Source organism: Mesoplodon bidens (assembly GCF_964165515.1).
Source record: "Mesoplodon bidens genome assembly, chromosome: 7".
Lineage (NCBI taxonomy): Eukaryota > Metazoa > Chordata > Mammalia > Artiodactyla > Ziphiidae > Mesoplodon > Mesoplodon bidens.
Genome location: NC_138164.1, coordinates 100,146,587 through 100,167,263, shown reverse-complemented (window position 1 = coordinate 100,167,263; position 20,677 = coordinate 100,146,587). Strand labels below are relative to the sequence as shown.

Here is a 20,677-nt window from a genome sequence, read left to right as displayed (position 1 = left end):
TGCTTCTTCGAGGCCAAAAGACTATTTCTGCTGCTTCAAATGTCTTAACCTCAGGGAAGGCTTGAGCCAGCTTTTAAAGAGCTCACCTAATTAGTTCAGGCACACCAAAGATAATCTCCCTTTTGAAGAACTCTAAGTCAACTGATGAGAGACCTTACTTCTATCTGCAAATTCCCTTCACCTTAACCTAATCACAAGATGTCCTGCTAACACTCAAGGGGAGGGGATTATACGGGGTATGTACACCATGGGGCATGAATCTTCAGGAGCATCTTAGAATTCTGCTTACCACAGACAGTTAGCCCTCTGTATCTGACTTGTATCACCTTTCAAATGGGGATAACGAAAGCGCCAATCCCAGAGAGTTGCTTGATTCAATGAGTTGATTTCTATAAAGTTCTCAGAATAGTCCCTAGAACATTTAATGATTGTAGAAATAATACTTTGATAAAAATAAATAAAATAGTAGCCCACAGATTGTTGGGGCCTCCTCAATTTTATCTGGCCCCAATTAGGGCTAGGTTGATGGAAAATTGCAAAGTTTTACGTAAGACATCTTGGTTTCCTTTTAAAATTCTTTTTAAATAACTAGAAAATGTGGCACCCTCAGGCTTGCACTGCCACACAGTACAATTAGCAAGAGCCAACAACATCTTTACATGGGGCGAGAGCTCTCTGGTTCTCCAGACCTCACCACTCCTTCTAGCCTCATTCTAGCTCACTTCATTCATTTTCATTACCTGCCTGGTCTCTAAAAGCATATGCATTTCTAACCTGGGATCTAAACTGATCCCTTTCAGCCTATGCCCAATGAACGATATAGAAACAGAAAAAGGCGTATAGTATAAATATATTTTTTGAAAACAAAAATGTTAAACTGAAAAAAATAAAATGATGAAAAGCAAAAAATTTACTTTCCATGCCTTTTTTTTTTTTTTAAGCCAAGGAGTATAAGCCAAGGAATCCAAGCACAGACATCTAAGTGAAACATTTCATAGGCAGTATATAATAACAAAAACTTGAGATTCAAATGTATTCCTTCCAAGGGTATGAAATATTTACATTGCACTATGGATTTGGGGTTATAATGTTGTATGAACACATAGGTTCATCGATTGTAACAAATGTACCACTCTGGTGCAGGATTTTGATAGCAGGGGAGGCTGTGTGTACACAGGAAATCTCTCTACCTTCAGCTCAGTTTTGCTGTGAACCTAAAAGTATCTCTAAAGAATAAAGCCTATTTTTAAAAACAAATAAACTACATAATATTTTTAAATCTAGTAAGATAAAACCTTCTTCATAAAATATTCTTTAATTTTTCTAAACATCTTCAAAATGGCTTGAAAGTATTTTCTTTCCCCCAAAATCATTCCTAAGAATTGGACAACTTAAACCCCATTTACAGGGACTTCCCTGGTGGTCCAGTGGTAAAGAGTCAGGCTTCCAATGCAGGGAACGCATGCTCGATCCCTGGTTGGGGAACTAGGATCCCACATGCCACAGGGCAACTAAGCCCACGAGCCACAACTACTGAGCTCGCATGCCTCAACCAGAGAGACTGCGTGCTGCAAACTACAGAGCCCATGCACCCTGGAGCCAGCACGCCGCAACTAGAAAGAAGCTTGAGTGCTGCAAAGAAGAGCCCACACGCCACAACGAAAAGATCCCACATGCCTCAACAAAGATCCCATGTGCCCACAACTGAGACCTGATACAACCTAAATAAATAAATAAATAAATAAATAAATTTTTTAAATAAATAAATAAAACCCATTAACAAAAAAGATTAGAAACAGCCCATATTCCCATGATGCACTGTTCTCAAGAAAAAGTAAACACTCCTATGGATTTATTCTCCATTCATACCGGATCACAAGCCAGTAGTACACAGGCTATTTTACTTACTTTTTAAAATATATTAATATTCCTAAAAGTCTGTGCAGCAGTACTTGATTTCCTTCATCTACCAAAAGCAGCTGCATTGTATAAAAGTCCTAGAGGCAATGTTGCTGTGTAAAATGATGATTTAAGTAACATTAAGCCCTTCTTGCAGAAATCATCTTGTACTTATGCCAAGAAAAAATTCAATTAATAACATTTTAGCTCTGTGTGTGAAAGGGTGATGGAAAGAAGGCAAAGCCAAAAAATGAAAGTATTTTAATTCATGATTTGATTAGGATGGTCCATGTGAATTTATATGAGTACACATAACTGTTGTGTAACATTTTCAAGAATGAACTTTTAAGAGAAAACAGGGGTGGGGAGCAGTGGGGGAGCTTACGCTATGTATTTTCCATTTAATGCAGTAATATGCCACATATTCAGACTCCATCATCATTAACATGATCTTTAAAATGTACTTTAAGTCTCCTCACTATAACTTCTGACCACTTGAAGCCATGCCGAATGAACAAGGCAAACTGCCAGGTGAATCAACTTATAAAATGTTTGTTAAATTTGAAAAATTTCAAAGCAGTTCAGTAAAAAGGTTAGATGTCCACACACACACACACACACACACACACACACACACACACACACACACACACACACACACACACACACAAATTCATAAAGAGCACCACCAAAAGTTAAGACATAAAAATAAAGAGGTAGGGCTTCCCTGGTGGCACAGTGGTTGAGAGTCCGCATGCCGATGCAGGGGACACAGGTTCGAGCCCTGGTCTGGGAGGATCCCACATGCCACGGAGCAGCTGGGCCGGTGAGCCACAACTGCTGAGTCTGCACGTCTGGAGCCTGTGCTCCGCAACAAGAGAGGCCGCGAAGGTGAGGGGCCCGCGCACTGCGATGAAGAGTGGCCCCCACTTGCCACAACTACAGAAAGCCCTCGCACAGAGACGGAGACCCAACACAGCCAAAAAAAAAAAAAATACATACTGTATCATGCAATGTATATAAAGTCCAAGGAAGTCAAAGCTAAATGATAACATTAGAAATTAAGATAGTGGTTACTTCAGGGGAGGAAAGGAGTAGTAATTGGGAGGGAGTATGTGATTCCCTCAACTCTGTGATCACTCACTAACCTGTACATGAGTATTTTTATAGTTTTCCCACATCCTAAGTTTATATTGTTTTCAGTATTAACATTTACAGGTATATTTCTGTTACAAGACAAAAGCAAAATTAACGGAAAATATATATAAAGTGTACCTATACCATACTAGAAATATATTTTATTGAAGATAAGACATATCCAAGTGATACAAGTGTTCTACATGCCTTGCAAATGTTCTACCATACCCTGCAAAGGAAACAGCATCTCTCTTTAGATGTGCTGCTTAGAAAGACTGTAAAGGATAACAGAGTGTTGCAAACTCAACTGTCCTCAGGGGCCAAACACGTTTCTCAAGTGTGTGAAGAGGCCCTAATAAAAGTACATATGCATGCACTGTCAGAGTGGGGAGGGGCTGGGACACCCTCGACAGGACAGTCCCCACCCTAAAGGGCTAGTGGGTCACAACTCCAGCTGACTGCTGCCCTATAGGAATGTTGGGCCTAGGGTTAAGAGATCATTTGGATTTTCAAAGGAAGCCATAAATTACGATTTACTTAATTAAGTGACATGTGCTGACTTTTAAAAGAAAAAGCCCAACAAAGCTCATCTAAAAGGTACCTGTTTGAGATATCAGAGGAGAAGAGTGCTATGGGAACAGGCCCCTAAGGTACTAGCAAGAGATACCAGCTTGGGATTTAAGATACCAGCAAAAGTTTGGCTTTAGAGAAGAAAACATATCTTCCTCTGAAGAGGATAAAAGTCTAGGCATACAGAGACATAGGCTGAGTAATCAGGTCCTTCGTTAGAAGGAAACAATAAGGAATGGCAGAGAAGGTGTGGGTTTCCAGCAATAGTTTCCAAACTTCACAGCAACAGGCCCTTTTATCAAAAGACCACAGAACTCCACGCACAAAACTGATAAAAGCAGAGTGGCCAACACTGAAGCAGAAGGAAAGCTGGAGTCACAGCCATGAGGGTGCCCCCTATCTTGCTGGAGGTCCAACATACAACCACATAGACCACTACTGAGAGACACACAAAGGATGAATAGTGGCCTTCTAGAATTGGGTATGACCGCAGCATCTTCCATGATATTCAGAAATAGGAGTCCAAAACACGGATTCTAAGCGATTCAAGACTGGAAAACAAGGCGCACACTCAAGACACCTTGGAGATCTAGATTAATACCATAAAGGATAACTTGGGGAGGAGAGATGAATAATTAGAAGTGTCACCCAGGAGTGGAAGGAGAACTAGACCTGCAGTTAGATGGTCTGCAATTAAAGATCATGCTGCCTAGTATGTGATCTTGGGTAACCTTGCCAGCTTGTCCTCATGATTGCTCTAAGGATCAATTATGAATGTTTATTTATTTCATTACTTATTCAGGAAATATCTCAAATATTACTGGAAGACTGTTTTTAATCAAAGCTTGTTTTAATATAAATAAACAGTTTTATTTAGTTATGTTAGGGTTTTACTAATTCAAAGTCCTCCTTAAATACACAGTTGGACATGGCTGTGCCTTTGCCTCTCACTGCTGTGGCCTCTCCTGTTGCAGAGCACAGGCTCAGTGGCCATGGCTCACGGGCCCAGCTGCTCCGCGGCATGTGGGATCTTCCCGGACCGGGGCATGAACCCGTGTCCCCTGCACCGGCAGGCAGACTCTCAACCACTGCGCCGCCAGGGAAGCCCGGCTGTGTCTTAAAAAGAGAAAAAGAATACATCCATGCAATCAAAATGCTCACATGTCCTTTATCACTGATCCAATGCTAATAACTGTAACAGTCAACTGCATTCAAAAATAGTCACAATGCCAATTTAGCATAGTTTGTTCTTTATTCTTTTGATGCTAAGTAATTCTGACATTATGTTTTTGAAATGTACCTTCCCAAAAGTTATCATTCAGTTACCCAGCTACACTATTTAATGCATATTTAAGAGCATGGGGGTAAAGGAGAACAAAGCACAAGAAGCCAAAGATATGAACCCTGTCCACCTCTGCCATTCTAGCTATACTTGGCTTCTCAGACTTAGCTTCCATATTTATAAATGAGGGTTTTAGTTCATCGGTAGTTACTAAACAGAGATGCCCTTTTAAAATAGTGTAGAGTGTGCTTTTCAAACTATACATGCCTAAACATGATTCTATGCATTCCACGAAAGTGATTATATTTATATTTGTGGCTTAGTATTTTAATCAGTTATTGAAGAGTGATTGCATTTCAGATCTTATACATCTCTACAGCGTTAAACAGAATGGAAGCATAATGAAAGCTGACTATCAATATTCTTTCTAAATATTACTGGTAGCCTGCTGTCCTTAGATATTAATTCTATTGTTTTTTAATAGCAAACGAATAAAATAGTTCAAAATTTATGAAATTTCCTGTCAGTTTTAATGGATGCATCTTCTCCTTGATTCTATTATTAGATATAACAGTAGGTCATTTAAATTTGATTTGTAGTTATTTTAAAGATTCTCATATAACATAAATTATACATTTAATAAGTGACAGTATAAAGAGATCATTAAAACAATGGATAATTGACAAGAAAACATAACTTCACTTGATGGGAAAATCAAAATAAAGTGAACCTTTTTCATAAAACTTTCAAAAATACTTTCTCTCTGTGATAAAAAAGAAAGCAATCCCTATATCAGACTACTGAACTTTATAAATGTTTCAAAGAATATGCCTTTCTACAAATTCTTTTATTAAAGCCAAAGGCTGTACCCCAAATTACAATTATCCACTTAAAACCACAACTAACCATTTAAAAGTGGGAGGAGAAACACCAATCATCTACTTGAATGGGAGCAATTTCAGAACACCTTGGTCCCACATTTCCCCAACCAGAAAAAGTGTTTTATACAGAAGTCACTGAACCATCAATAACCTGACTGGAAAGACCACTTACTGTTTTAAAGAAACCACACCAACATAAGCAAATATTTTAATTAAGAGGTATAGCTAGTGTCTGGCCATGGTGCAGTACACTCCCACATGCCAAATGCCAGCTGTAGAATAGCAACATTCAAGCAGCTGCCTTAATTGGAGATGCAGACCAACACATGCTAATTTGGCTGGGCCAACTAATTGGTAGGTATGCTACATTTCTAACAAAATACCCACCCATATTACAGATGTTTTTCTCTACTGGAGCAAATGATTGGTAACAAACAGTAAGGAAGCTGAAATAAGCTACACTTGGTGAAATTGTTTAGTTGGACAGCTTTACAACAGGATCCTGCATTACCTCAGAAAAACACTTGTGCCAAAATTGAAACATCAGCTAAATGTCAAAAGCATCTTTTTGTGCAATATTAAGAATATGATGAGGTTTCATAATGACTCTTCAGTCACCAAAACAATACTTGCTAAGTGGGCACAACCCCCTTATTCATGCCAGGCCCCGTGCAAACATCTGCAAAAGAATTGAGTCCTTTTCTCTCTTTAAAGTCTAATGCAGACCAAACATTTATAGACATGTGCAAAGACAGAAATTATATTTACTAGAAAATCTATAATGGTAGAAAAAAAATGGGGGGGCCCTCATGCTTATAGCCATGCTGGTGTAACAGAAACCGGGTTTACTCTATCACTTAAAACTTTAAAAAATTGACAAAATATATGAAACAATGGTATTTAGACATTGTACAATAGACAGTTCAGGAGAGGTATATCTAATAGAAGGGAAATAAATAAGGTGACCACTATGGTTGCCCTAGCTTATTGCCCAGTTAGGTTTTCTAGACTGGGATAAAGAGAGAACTCACATAGAGATGAGCAGTATCCCGTGAGTTGAGGAAACAGACTTGAGCATTTGGGAAAGACAGAGCCTGCAGAATTAGCAGACAGAGTAAAGAGAGAGAGTGAATGAGAACAAGAGCAAGAAAGACATATACATACAGTTGATCCCTCAACAACTCGGGAATCCAGGTGCTGACCCCCTGCACAGTTGAAAATCGACATGTAACTTTACAGGCAGTACTCCATATCTGCAGTTGTGCATCTACAGATCATGTAGTATATATTGAAAGCAATCTGTGTATACAGTGGACTCATGCAGTTCAAACCAGTGTTGTTCTCAAGAGAGAGACAGAGAGAACATGCTATATTCTATACGTTCCAAAAAGTAGAGGGTGGTCATTTTTTAAAAAAGATAAGGAAGATATTAAAAAAAAACCCTAAATTTTTATATATAGAGAAAAACACAATGTCTGGATTAAAAAATATATGTATATACTAACAGGATTAATAGCAGATTAGACACTGCAGAAAAAAGGTTAGTGAATGTGAAGGCATAGCAAGAGACACCATCCAAAATGAAATACAGAGAGAAAAGAGACTGAAAAAAAGAAGAGCACACTATCAGTGAGTTGAGGGACAACTTCAATCAGTTTAATATACTGAATCAGTTTAATATAACTGAAGTCCTGGGAAATGGATGAGGGATAGAAAAAAATATTTGATGAACTAATGGCCAAAAGAATGACAGCAGACTTCTTGTCAGAAACACTGCAGGCCAGAAGGCAGTGAAGCAAAATAGTTAAAGTACTGAGGAGGGCGAGGGGGGAAGAACCTGTCAACTTAAAATTTTATACCCAGGGAAAATATACTTCAAAAATAAAGGTTTGGGGGCTTCCCTGGTGGCGCAGTGGTTGAGAGTCTGCCTGCCGATGCAGGGGACACGGGTTCGTGCCCCGGTCCGGGAAGATCCCACATGCCGCGGAGCGGCTGGGCCCGTGAGCCATGGCCGCTGACCCTGAGCATCCGGAGCCTGTGCTCCACGATGGGAGAGGCTGCAACAGTGAGAGGCCCGCATACCGCAAAAATAATAATAATAATAATAAAAAAAATAAAGGTTTTTTTCAGATATACAAAAAGAACTCGTCACCAGCAAACCAGCACTACTAGACATGTTAAAGGACATCTTTCAGACAGGAAAAAAAAAAAGTCCTGAAATCTTTATTTACACAAAGGGATGAAGAGCATCAGAAATGGTAACATGAAATACAGTTTAAAATACAATTGAACTAAGGCAAAAGTACTTTGTTACACAGTCCATAACACAAAGAGAAACAGAATATATGGAATCGAAGTATAGGATCATCAGGTTCATATGCTACACATGAAGTAGTACACTGTGATAAGTTAAAGATGTACCCTGCAAAATCAAAAGCAATCACTAAAAACAAACAAACAAAAAAAGATGTACAGCCAATAAGCCAAGGGAGAAAATGATATGTAATAATAAAAACCGTGCTATTAACCCAAAAGCAGGCAGAAAAAAAAAAAAAAAGGAAACAAACAGATGGGACAAATAGAAATCAAAGAGTAAACTGGTAAATTTCAACACAATCATATCAACAATGACATTAAACGTTAATGGTCTGAGCATACCAATTAAATGACAGGAATCATCTAATTGGATAAAAAGCAAGACCAAATCTATGTTGTCTACAAGAAACCCATTTTAAATATGAAGTGCATATAGACTAACAATAAAGACAGAAAAAGATATATCATGCTAACACTAATCAAAAGAAAGTTGGATGCTAAAACTAATCACAAGAAATTTGGACAAAGTAGATTTCAGTGCAAAGAACAATACTATCAAGCAACTCTCTGTTTTAAATTTGAAAACACCTTTTCTTTTCTGACTAATAACTGCTCACTTAAATCTGAGAAAACTCAAAAATTACCAAGCAAGGACAAAATTTCTAATGCTTTAAATGTGCTAGGAGTTTCAGAAGATGCATTCTCAAAGAAATGACCAGCTCAAGCAGTGATAGTTTAAAAAGTCAAACAGATATTTGGCTAGCAACTAATAGTTATTTAAAATTACAGTAATACAAACTTTTGAAATATTTTTAATAATGGTATCCAATGTGTATGTAAACTTCTAATTAAGGCAAACTGTTGGCTAAATTAGAGCTGGCTTGATCATTTTAATTTTTAAAATAGTTCTGTCTTCTTTCTGATCATATCATAGTATGAAATATAATGCACTGTAACATTTCATTCTTTGAGCTTTTAAATTTTCTTCACAGGTTTTACTGGTTAGATGTAGTATCACTGCTTCCACACATACGATTTAAAGTCATAAAAACTGATGTCTTTATTAAAGGGTTATTAGCTCTTCTAAATTACAGACAATGCTGCAAATCACTTGATCTTAATCACTGTTCCCGTCTTCCGTGTAAAACTTTCAAATGCCATCTCTGACAAACTTGGTATCAATAATCATTGTACTGCTCTGCAACATCACTATAAATAAACTTCTATAATTCTAATTGGCCTTAAGACACCATACTAATATCACAGTAAGTTAAATAATGAAGAATCTTTGATTACCTGGCCAGTTTCTAAAGACTAAAATTCTTAAAGAAAACTCTAATTAGGATAGCAAATTTACTGTGGTATATGCTTCATCTTATGATAAGAGAACACAAAGTTAATACATTTTAAGTTACAGGTGAAAGTGTTTATTTGCAATCTAAATATATATATTATATATATATATGTGGGTGTATAAAATGTGTTAAAATCTACAAAGAAAGCTTATGAATTAAACAGTTTGAAACCAGTTGTTGAGAAGAAACTTGATCTTTGATAATATAGTCTTCTCTTAACAAGCAAGCTATAAAAAAATTATTCTGTGCCTTCAGTACCTAGCCTGGCCAGGTTCCTCAGCTTCCCAGAACACTCTCACTTCCTAACAGCCAGTTAACTTTTTGAGCTTTTGTGTTGACCTTTGTCATGCCCCTTAAACATTTTTTAACAAAAGTTTCTTGTTTCTGAAAAAGCTAGATTTCATAACAATTACTGTTTCTTGTACCTATGCTTTAATTACTGTCACTCCAAACCAAGACTGTAATCATTTCTTGTCTTGGGCACCTATGACTTATGCTTATATTTCCTGCAATCACTAGTCTCCTGGCAACTCGTTATGATACTTGCCTTTGCAAACTTAAGCCTCAAATTAAAAATAATAAAATTGTTAACATATATTTTACACCCAAACTATCTCTGGTACTTCCCAGATAGCCACTAGGTAGCACTATTGAGCAAGGAGGCTATTAGGAAGAACTAAATATGTATTCTCCGTATCTTTAATTAGCTTAACTCTATCATGAGAGCTGCCCTGTTTACAAAGCCCATAATATGGGCAGACCCATGGTGTAACTAATAATGAATATGGTTCAACACTTGTATACCTTTCAGGGTGGACAGAACATATTCATGATCCTGTGCAAAGACTGGCACAATGACGTAAAGAAAATGATTTCTAAGATTATGTTTATAAGTATTAAATACTCTTGTTAATTGGTGGCATGTTTAAAACACACTTTATAAAGGTCCCTAGAGATGTATTTATCAATGCCTTTAGTGTCCATCATAAGGCTTGTGCCCTCAGGATAATCACTGACTAAATCATTAATTAGGGGCTTCCCTGGTGGCGCAGTGGTAGAGAGTCCGCCTGCCAATGCAGGGGACACGGGTTCGTGCCCCGGTCCAGGAAGATCCCACATGCCGCGGAGTGGCTGGGCCCATGAGCCATGGCCGCTGAGCCTGCGCGTCCGGAGCCTGTGCTCCGCAACGAGAGAGGCCGCAACAGTGAGAGGCCCATTAATTAGCTGTATATTATACCCCAATCGGGGATTCCATTCTGACAGTTAATTACTGTAATAAATTAATGAGAGACCAGTTAATATCAGTCTTAATAACAGGTGGTTTCTACTTTTCCTTCAAGCATGCCAAAAGGCCAGGTCATAAGCTGGAGGTGAGAAAATTGAGTCTGTAGGATGAAACATTCAAAGAAGAAAGCCTGGATAAAGGCCTATATCAGTATTCTTGACTATTACTGACTCATGGGTCAGGCTTCCTGCCTAGTGTAACCCAACATCACCACCAAGAGCAGACTCTTGGACAGACTACCAGAAACCTGAGTCAGCATTTACCAGACTCTTTAATTCGAAAATCAGACACTTTGTAAAGCCACGCTGCTGACCCAAGATTCAATGCAACAAGAATTAATTCTGCAAGACTGAATGGAACCCATGAGGGAAATTTAATAGTAGTTTTGAGAAAATACCTTTCTCCTTCAGTTTTCACTGAAGTCTCATGGTGGCCGGCTATCCTTGGGCAAATTGGAATGAAACACTCTTTGAATGATATGTTCCTCCTACTGATCCCTCTGAATTCAGGAAAAGCATTCTCTGGGACATCTTAATATACCTTACAAAATGTGGCAGACTATATTTTCCAAATCCAGATTTTATTTTCAAAAAAATATCTCCCTTCCCACATGTTCTCCAAGGTTACTACATCACGCCCCCATCAAGAGGTGGTATCTTTTCCTCTCCGCACTGAATCCGAGCAGGCTCATCGCTGCTTTGACCAACAGAGTATAGCAAAAGCAACACCATATAAATTCTGAAAGTAGGTCACCAAAAGATATCAGCTTCTCCCTGGTTCTCTCAGGACATTCACTCTGAGGAAAGACAGGTACCATGTAAGAAGTCCAACTACCCTGTGATGGACATGCTGGAGAAGCTACATGAAGGCACGGCAGTCAACAGTCCCAGCTATGCCATGGCACCAAACTGGGAAGAAGCCATCTCAGATCTTCCAGACCAGACAATCCACCCACTAAGTATCAATGAGTGACCTCAGTAATGCTATGACGGGCAAAAAATTGTCCCCCGAGCCTCGGCAAAATTCCTGACCAGCAGAATTTGTGAGCATCTCAAACCGTTATTTTACATTGATAAGTTTGGGGTAGTTTGTTATGTGGCAATAGTAACTGGAACAAAAACTAGTAAATTGTTAAGTTGATTGAAAGATGGAAATTGTGTAGAAAATACAGCACATTTTTTTACGTTTTTTTTTTTTTGATGTGGACTATTTTTAAAGTCTTTATTGAATTTGTTACAATATTGCTTGTTTTATGTTTTGGTTTTTTGGCTGCAAGGCATGTGGGATCTTAGCTCCCCGACCAAGGATTGAACCGGCAACCCCTGCATTGGCAGGCAAAGTCTTAACCACTGGACCGCCAGGGAAGTCCCTACAACTCATACTCATTGGCCTTGTCTGCAAACCTAACCAGGACAATGGTCACATATTACACAACATGTCTTTACCGAGTTCTTTTACTTTACATGGCAATGTAATTATTTGCATAGGCTCACTAAGAATCTATCTTTCTCTCTACCAGGATATAATTAGACAAAACAAATTTGTAACTACCACCATGCCAGAAATGTTTCACTTAATAATAAATCTCACTTAATTAGGCATGACAAGCCCACTAGTAAGGAATTACACTCCCATATGGAGAAATAATGCTTCAAAGACCTGCCAGAAAACTATCCTGGTACCTGCTCTGTGGCTTGAGGAGTCTCAGTCTTATAGGTAGCACAGAATGTCACTTTCTGGAAGGCCAGGAACATTGAGCTATTTGAGGAACTTGGAGTAAGAGGATACTTGTGCAGTCACAGGTACTACAGGCAAAATCATTAGAGGCAAACTGAATGATTTTTTGGTTCCTGACCTTGAAATAGGTGAATTCTATCTAAGGGCAATAAAAATATTTCTGGCACTACAGAAGTGATATATATACATATATGACTCTAGAGGCTGCATGAGATTAACTCTAATCCTACTATCATGTGGTTCTAGTTTTTTGGGGGGTTTTTTGTTTGTTTGTTTTTAATATTTATTTATTTATTTGGCTGTGCCGGGTCTTAGTTGCAGCACATGGGCTCTTAGTTGCGGCATGCAGGATCTAGTTCCCTGACCAGGGATCGAACCCAGGCCCCCTGCATTGGGAGCACAGAGTCTTAACCACTGGAACACCAGGGGAGTCCCAGTTCTAGTTTTATTAAACACAAAACAAAAAGATCTTTATGTGTTCAATAATGCCTCATTGTCCTTACGTAGCTGAAATAAGCTAAATATACCAAAGCACCATATTAACAATACTGATAGTGCATCAGAAAACCATGGAACAAACATGTTTGGTCAAATCCACACCTTAACTGCACAGATATAATCATAGGTGAGGACTGAAAAAGTGAAACTGATACTGTTCACCTTAACCTATTCCTCTGTCGACTACAGACCAGTAAGATTTACATTTCTAAAAGCTTTGCATTTCAGGAAATAAAGCCATGAAATTTCAGGGCCATCCTGAAGGTTTTCACCCTGACGTAAGTCACAAAACAAAGAAACATCAGGGCTTCCCTGGTGGCACAGTGGCTGAGAGTCCGCCTGCCGATGCAGGGGACACGGGTTCGTGCCCCAGTCCAGGAAGATCCCACATGTCGCGGAGCGGCTGGGCCCATGAGCCATGGCCGCTGAGCCTGCGCGTCCAGAGCCTGTGCTCCGCAACGGGAGAGGCCACAACAGTGAGAGGCCCGTGTACAGCAAAAAAAAAAAAAAAAAAAAAATTATCCAGGAGCTTTTTTTCCTTGACAAATCAAAATCGATAAAAATACTTAATACATTCATAATACTGGCTAACAATGATAATAAAATAAGCTTATTATATGTGTGATGACTTTCAGCGTGTCACTTTCAGTGACAGGTATCCTTACAAAGAACTGTAATTTCATCTAAACAGTCAATCCTGAGAAAGCAGTTATCCATTGTTGGCGAAACATTTAGTTCCCTACGAAATTGTATATAATCCTTTTAAATTTTTTCTGAAGAACATTGATGAGTAGACTGTCTTCCACATTCACCAGGAATTACTTCTCAAGGAATTACTTCTTAAGGAATTACTTCTTGGGGATAGAATCCCCAAGTTTGCATAATGACAGTGGCAAGTTAGAGGGTGAAAGGAGCCCTATTTCTCTCCAGTTGGCACTTAGTTTCTTTTTCAATCTCCGCCTTCCCTCTGAGATGGGGAAGAAAGAGGGATGAGTTTAACCAACTGGAGTGAGTGTAAGAACTGGACTAGGAGAGACAAGTTAGTCTAGTTAAATGAACTTTTTTGACTTCTGTTTCCTGACTGAACTCTGACTGATACAGAAACTGGTATCAGGAGTGGAAGCCCAAAACACAGATCTCAAAAGACTTTTCTATTGGTTTGATGTGACGCAGTAGCATCACTACTAATCAAATTAACAGTGATTGCTGATTGTAGTAAAGTATCTCCTGAAGAAGTGCCTTAAAGGATTTGAGTTTGGGAGAAATGATGACTACAAAGACTTGGAAGAGCACATCAAAACCACATGGAGGTATCACCTCACACCTGTCACAATGGCTCTCATAAAAAAGAACACAAATAACAAATGTTGGTCAGGATGTGGAGAAAAGGGAGCCCTCCTACACTGTTGGTGGGAATGTAAATTGCTACAGCCACTATGGAGAACAGTATGAAGGTTTCTCAAAAAACTAAAAATAGAACTAGATGACCCAGCAATTCCACTCCTGGGTATATATTAAAAAAAAAAACCCAAAAATACTAATTCAAAAAGATCCATGCGGGCCTCCCTGGTGGCGCAGTGGTTGAGAGTCCGCCTGCCGATGCAGGGGATACGGGTTCGTGCCCCGGTCTGGGAGGATCCCATATGCTGCGGAGCGGCTGGGCCCGTGAGCCATGGCCGCTGGGCCTGCGCATCCGGAGCCTGTGCTCCGCAACGGGAGAGGCCACAACAGTGAGAGGCCCGCATACTGCAAAAAAAGAAAAAAAAAAAAAAAAAAAAGATCCATGCACCCCAATGTTCATAGCAGCATTATTTACAATTCCCAAGATATGGAAGCAACCTAAGTGTCCACCAATAGAGGAATGGATAAAGAACAGGAGGTGTATATATATACAATGGAATACTACTCAGCCATAAAAAAGAATGAAATTTTGCCATTTGCAGCAACGTGCATGGACTTGGAGGGTATTATGCTAAGTGAAATAAGTCAGATAGAGATAGACAAATACTGTAAGATATGACTTATATGTGGAATCTAAAAAGTACAACAAACTAGTGAATATAACAAAAAAGAACAAGACAGATAAAGAAAACAAACTAGTGGTTATAAGTGGGGAGAGGGAAGAGCAGAGGGGCAATACAGGGGTAGGGCATTAAGACATACAAACTACTAAGTATAAAATAAGCTACAAGGATATATTGTACAACACGAGGAATATAGCCAATATTTTATAATAACTATAAATGGAGTATAACCTTTAAAAATTGTGAATCACTGTACTGTATACCTGTAATATATACTATTGTCTATCAACTATACTTCAATAAAAATCAAAGACTGTGGTACGTGGCTTCTTCTGAATGCACTGGAGCTCTTACGGAAAGAAAATGACAAGCTTGGGTCTTTAAGCTTTCAAGCTCACATTTATGATCAGGATCCAGAGAACTTCTATGACAACCCCAATAAAAACTTTTATGTCTTATAGCCACAGAGCTCACCTGGCTAACATCAGATTTAACTGTGCCATCTGCAGAATTACAATGGAAGGTGAATTCCACAGATTCACCACGTTTCATGGATGAAAGCGAAACTGAATGAGAAAGAATGAGACCCTGAAACTGGAGACAAGGATATTTGGGTGGACTCTGCTGAAGCGCAAGAATCTGGATACACACACTGCCCCCTCAATGCTACTCTGAGCCTCCCTTGCCAGTGGAAATAGAAATAGCCTGCTCTCCTGTATCTGAAGAGATTAGCTTTCCCTGGCTTGAAAATCCTGTAATAACCTCACCATAGATATTGGGTTGGCCAAAAGTTCATTCAGGCTTTTCCCAAACGAGCTTTTTGGCCAACCCAATATATGGGTAATTTGCTTGCAAGGGAATTCCTCTTCTCAAGACCTAGCTGGACCATCCCTTACCACCACCCGTAACAGGGTTATATACTGACATTCTCTGGGGAACAAGTACCAAGTCCGATTCATGAAGTAATAATTTATACACAAAAATAGCTGTCAAATTTTGCTAATTTGTATTGGTAGAAACCTAGAAAAATCTGTGTGAGAACAGATTCTAAGAGTGTTAGACTAAGGAAAACAAAATATAACACCACATTGGGCCAATATATTTTATGTGAGTCACTTACTAGAGATTTAGGATTTAACAGTTAGCTTATACAGCTAGAAGGGGCTCTAAGAGTTAACGTGTTGCTGACTGAAATTTGGACTCCATGACAGCCCACATTTAATAAGACAGGGAGGTCACAACTTCCCATGGCATAATCTAGAGTCAAGGACCCAAAAGCATAAGCAAATAGAAATGTTGGAGTGAATCTATCATTATAACTTACACACAATCCCTCTACCACTGTACCCCCAAGAGGGCCCAGTAGATAGCTCCTCACTATGGCTCCAGCTTGTCTATCATATGGGCAAGAGGTCATTAGTCTGGCCGTTTCACACTCTGCCAGTATAAAATTTGCCATGTTGCTACAACATAAGAACTCCCCATTTTCTCTCTCTGGTCCCTTATTTTTTAAGTACCTTCATGGTACTTACTACAAACTGTGATTATTTATTTGTATTTTTTTGGTTTTGCTTATTTTGGTTTTGTTTATTGTTTTTTTTTTTCCTATTTCTTTTTTCTGTCTCCTCCACTTGCATATATGTTCCATGAGGGCAAGGACAGCATCTATCTTGTTCACTACTGCATCCTAACTGCCTAGCACAGTACCTGGTACACAGGCATTCAATAAAGATTTGCTGAAGGCATAAACAGAGTTAGTCTGTCTTCACCAATATTAAATTCTGGTCCTTCCTTCTTCTGGAATACATAAGTTCAGGAAAACATTATCCTCTCAAAGATGATTTACATCTGAGTTAAAAACGTGTACAAACTTATAAATCTCCTCTGTGTATTTATTTCTTCAGCTTAGAATGGATGACCTGGTCTGCTGATATCACCTCTTCCATTAAATTTGTATTGTGCCCAGAAAAGCATTTTTCAAAATTTTCAACAACTAAAAAAAAATTTTTTTTTCCTCATAATAGAGGTCAATTCAGTGCCTTTACCATCTGTTCCTTCATGAAAAATGTTTGAACAGGATCCTGTCTTTCTCCAGAATCACATTTCTGTCCACAGTCATGTGTCACCTCATATCACAAGTTAACCAAATTCTCAAATATTATTAAAGTATATCTTCTGACTCACTGGGCAATTTTTGTACAGCTTGGAGCACTTGCTGTGAGCGTCGTGAGGTAGCTTTTCTTGTTTCTGAATCAAATAAGTGGTGGATTCATTCATAGCATAGCATTTCAAAATTCAACGTTCCATTTAATCAAAAGCTTCTATTTTCTGCCTATGAATGTTTATTTCTAGCAACTAGTAAGTGCATTCATTAACAGTCAGTTTTACACACACACACACACCCCACACACATATACACAACATTTTTATCACTATAAGAGTTATTATACACATGACTACAAGTAACTAAGAAAGAAACAGTACTAAGATCCAGGCAGTATGTTCAGTTCACCTACTACATAAGTAATAACTACCTCAGGCTCCTTAGTGTCATGGCTTAATTCAAATTCACACCTTAGCAAAACTACAAGATTCTGTATGTCTTGGAACTTCAGGGTTGGTTTTACATAGTTGAAACCTTGAAAGTTAAAATCCTTAAATGCCTGAGACTTATTGAATATCTCACTTTTCTAAAGATTTGTGCTCTCAACATGGTTAAAAAAAAGAAAAGAAAAAAGATTTAACATGCGTTATACTAGGAATCTATGAAGATCTGTTTTTCACCTAAAGATAAAGTGCATCAATGTGTAATCTGTCCAACAGGACCAGCTATGGTCTGGGTAGAAATAATAACAAAAATATACACCTCACAAGGATGTTTGAAGGATCAAAGAGGATAATACATGTGAAGGAATAAATAAATAATAACGTACTATATAAATGTTAGTAGCAGGTGGTAATGTTAATAATAAAATAAGTATGTTGTGCACCTTAAACTGCCATAATGCTATATGTCAATTATATCTCAATAAAGCTGGGGAAAAAAATAACAGAAAAATACAGTAGATATCCTCTCTCATCTGAATGAATTAGGGCAGTTTGTTAGCTGGCTACATAGAGAAGTCAGTTACAGCAAGGAATCCTAGAAAATGATAAATACACACTGTAACCATTTTATTTTCATTTAAACCATGAATAACTGTAATTCTTTCACCAATCCTCTGTGTAGGGCCAAGTCCTTATCTGAGTTTAGATCTACTACCTGGAATTCTAGTCTTTCTTATATAAACCACACTCATAATGCATTATTTATAATTGCAGTTTCAGCTCTCATAAAATGCAGCAAAAACTTCAACACATATGAAACAATCAAAACAAATTTCTTCTTACTTTTTATAGTTTTCTCCAATATTTTGAATTTTTCTTGTTTACCCCTAACTTGATAGCCAATTTCTTTTTTTTTTTTTTTGGCTGCACCATGGGACTTCTGGGATCTTAGTTCCCAGACCAGGGATCGAACCCGGGCCCAGCAGTGAATGCGCTGAGTCCAAACGACTGGACCACCATGGAATTTCTGACAGCCAATTTCTAAAAAAACTTGCTTTTCTCAGTTTTTTCAGAGCTTTTAACTTAGTTCTTGTATTCCCCTTTTTAAATTAGTATTGCATCAGTTTACAGAATATTAATAACAAATGCACCCAGCATAAGTAAGTTTGGAAACAAATACAACTGACTGTTCATAAATAAACCATTTGACCTATAGGAATAAAAGTACACAAGCATCAAACGGAGAAGCCTACAGGTCACAAACAGTTAGCATACTGGGAACATGAGTCAGTACATTTTACCAAGGAAATGGACAACACTGGTTTATCCAGCTGGTTGGTTAACTGAATGTCAGTTGAAAGAGTTTTTGCCGTATTATAATTCAGGTTTCAAGCATAGCTAAGAAAAAAGTTCAAAGTAGTTTCCCTGTCACATGTATATATGCTACCTTTTGCATTTCTTCCTCAATCATATATGATATACCATTTAAAGACAACGAAGTCAAAGAGTAAAAAAATGCAAGAATATTTAAATGAAACAACAGAAAAGGAATTCAGATATTTAAAGAGAACATGATAAAATGATCAGAGAATTTGACTCCTGACAAAAGAACCTAAATGAGTCACTTAAAGACATTTTAAGCAAATTATAATAGTCCTATATTAATTTGAAAAAACTGATGATCCATCTGTGAAACATCCCATTAACAGCACGAAAAAGCAGCTTTCTGAACTATAAATAATTATGTCAATGCTAGATATCTACTTGAAAACATTAAATTTAGACTAGCTATATTCCTTCTGTGATCATAACGGGAGGGAAGGGTGATGTGAGAACTTACTTATTTCACTGGAAACCTGGTTCAGTTTGTCCTGTGATCTGCTGATAAGGACAATCTTCATTCCACGCTTTGCTAACTAAAACAATAAAAGAGACACCAAACAGCTGAATGACACCTGCGTGTTTCACTTTAAAATGTAAATTATTGATAGATACAGTGTCACTTTAAGAAAATCTGACCATATGATAATCCAAGTTAAAAAACTAATAAACCCGAGTGCAATGAATGGGCAAAACAAAATGATTCCCCAAAGGGTTATCTTTCTCAATCAAGCTAATATATAAAAGTCATAGGGTTTTAGAAAAAGGAAGACTTTTACTTTTATTTTAGACTTGTCTATACTTAGTTTTTTTACACCATAAGTATCTATTACTTTTTTAATTGAAAAATTAGCTTTAAAAATGTTTTCATTTTAGAGAGGATACATGAAGACTGCAGAACTGGCAAAGAAAACCACAGTTAAAATGTTAGGAATTCCTAAAAATTGAATCAATTTAAAAATGTTTATTTAAACATTAGACTTTATGGACTACAAGTGCAAACTAAGATAGTTTATTGGATGACTTAAAAAAGAATTTCCTGAAGGGTACCCTCTATGTACTTCCCCAGTGCTGTGTAAGTGCTTCATAGAATGAACGATTTATGGGAACATGGTTTCTACCCCAGAGACGCATAAATATAGTGGCAGAGGAAAAAAACACTGATATACACAGAACTTTTTAGTGAACTACTCCAGACAGTATATAAATGAGAATAAATTAGGTGCTATGAACTAAAAGTGATTTAGTGAACTAATTTTCCAGTCCTAAATCCTCAAGCCAACTTTTATTAACCGTAGTACTGCAAATGAGAAGATATGGAAGAACATTTTTTTATAAAAATAATTAAGGTTGGTAATAATTTACTAAATTAATCATTTATAAAACATCTAAAGAACCCATGAATATATACTGATAGTTTTTCTAAAAAATGGGGGAGGAAGAACAAGGAAAAGCTGTTTTTTATAGAAAAACAGCATCTAATGTAAATGTAAAAGGACAGATATCATTATCATTAAAAAATTACTGGTTTTCTTCCCTAACTTAGGAAAGGAAATAGCCACCCAAGTCCAGGAAGCACAGTCCCAGGCAGGATAAACCCAAGGAGAAACACGCCAACACACATAGTAATCAAACTGACAAAAATTAAAGACAAAGAAAAATTATTGAAAGCAACAAGGGAAAAACGACAACATACAAGGGAACACCCACAAGGTTAAAAGCTGATTTCACAGCAGAAACTCTACAAGCCAAAAGGGAGTGGCATG

The 20,677-nt window shown here is 37.8% G+C and overlaps 1 protein-coding gene across 1 annotated transcript in view; it reads right to left on the bottom strand.

Moving 5' to 3' along the window:
* Positions 1-20,677, bottom strand: part of HSD17B12 (hydroxysteroid 17-beta dehydrogenase 12) — a 168,169-nt gene that overhangs the window by 85,893 nt on the left and 61,599 nt on the right. Inside the window, exon 3 of the mRNA XM_081240077.1 lies at positions 19,372-19,447. Within this exon, the coding sequence (XP_081096203.1) occupies positions 19,372-19,447 (76 nt within the window). The remainder of the gene's footprint in view (positions 1-19,371; positions 19,448-20,677) is intronic.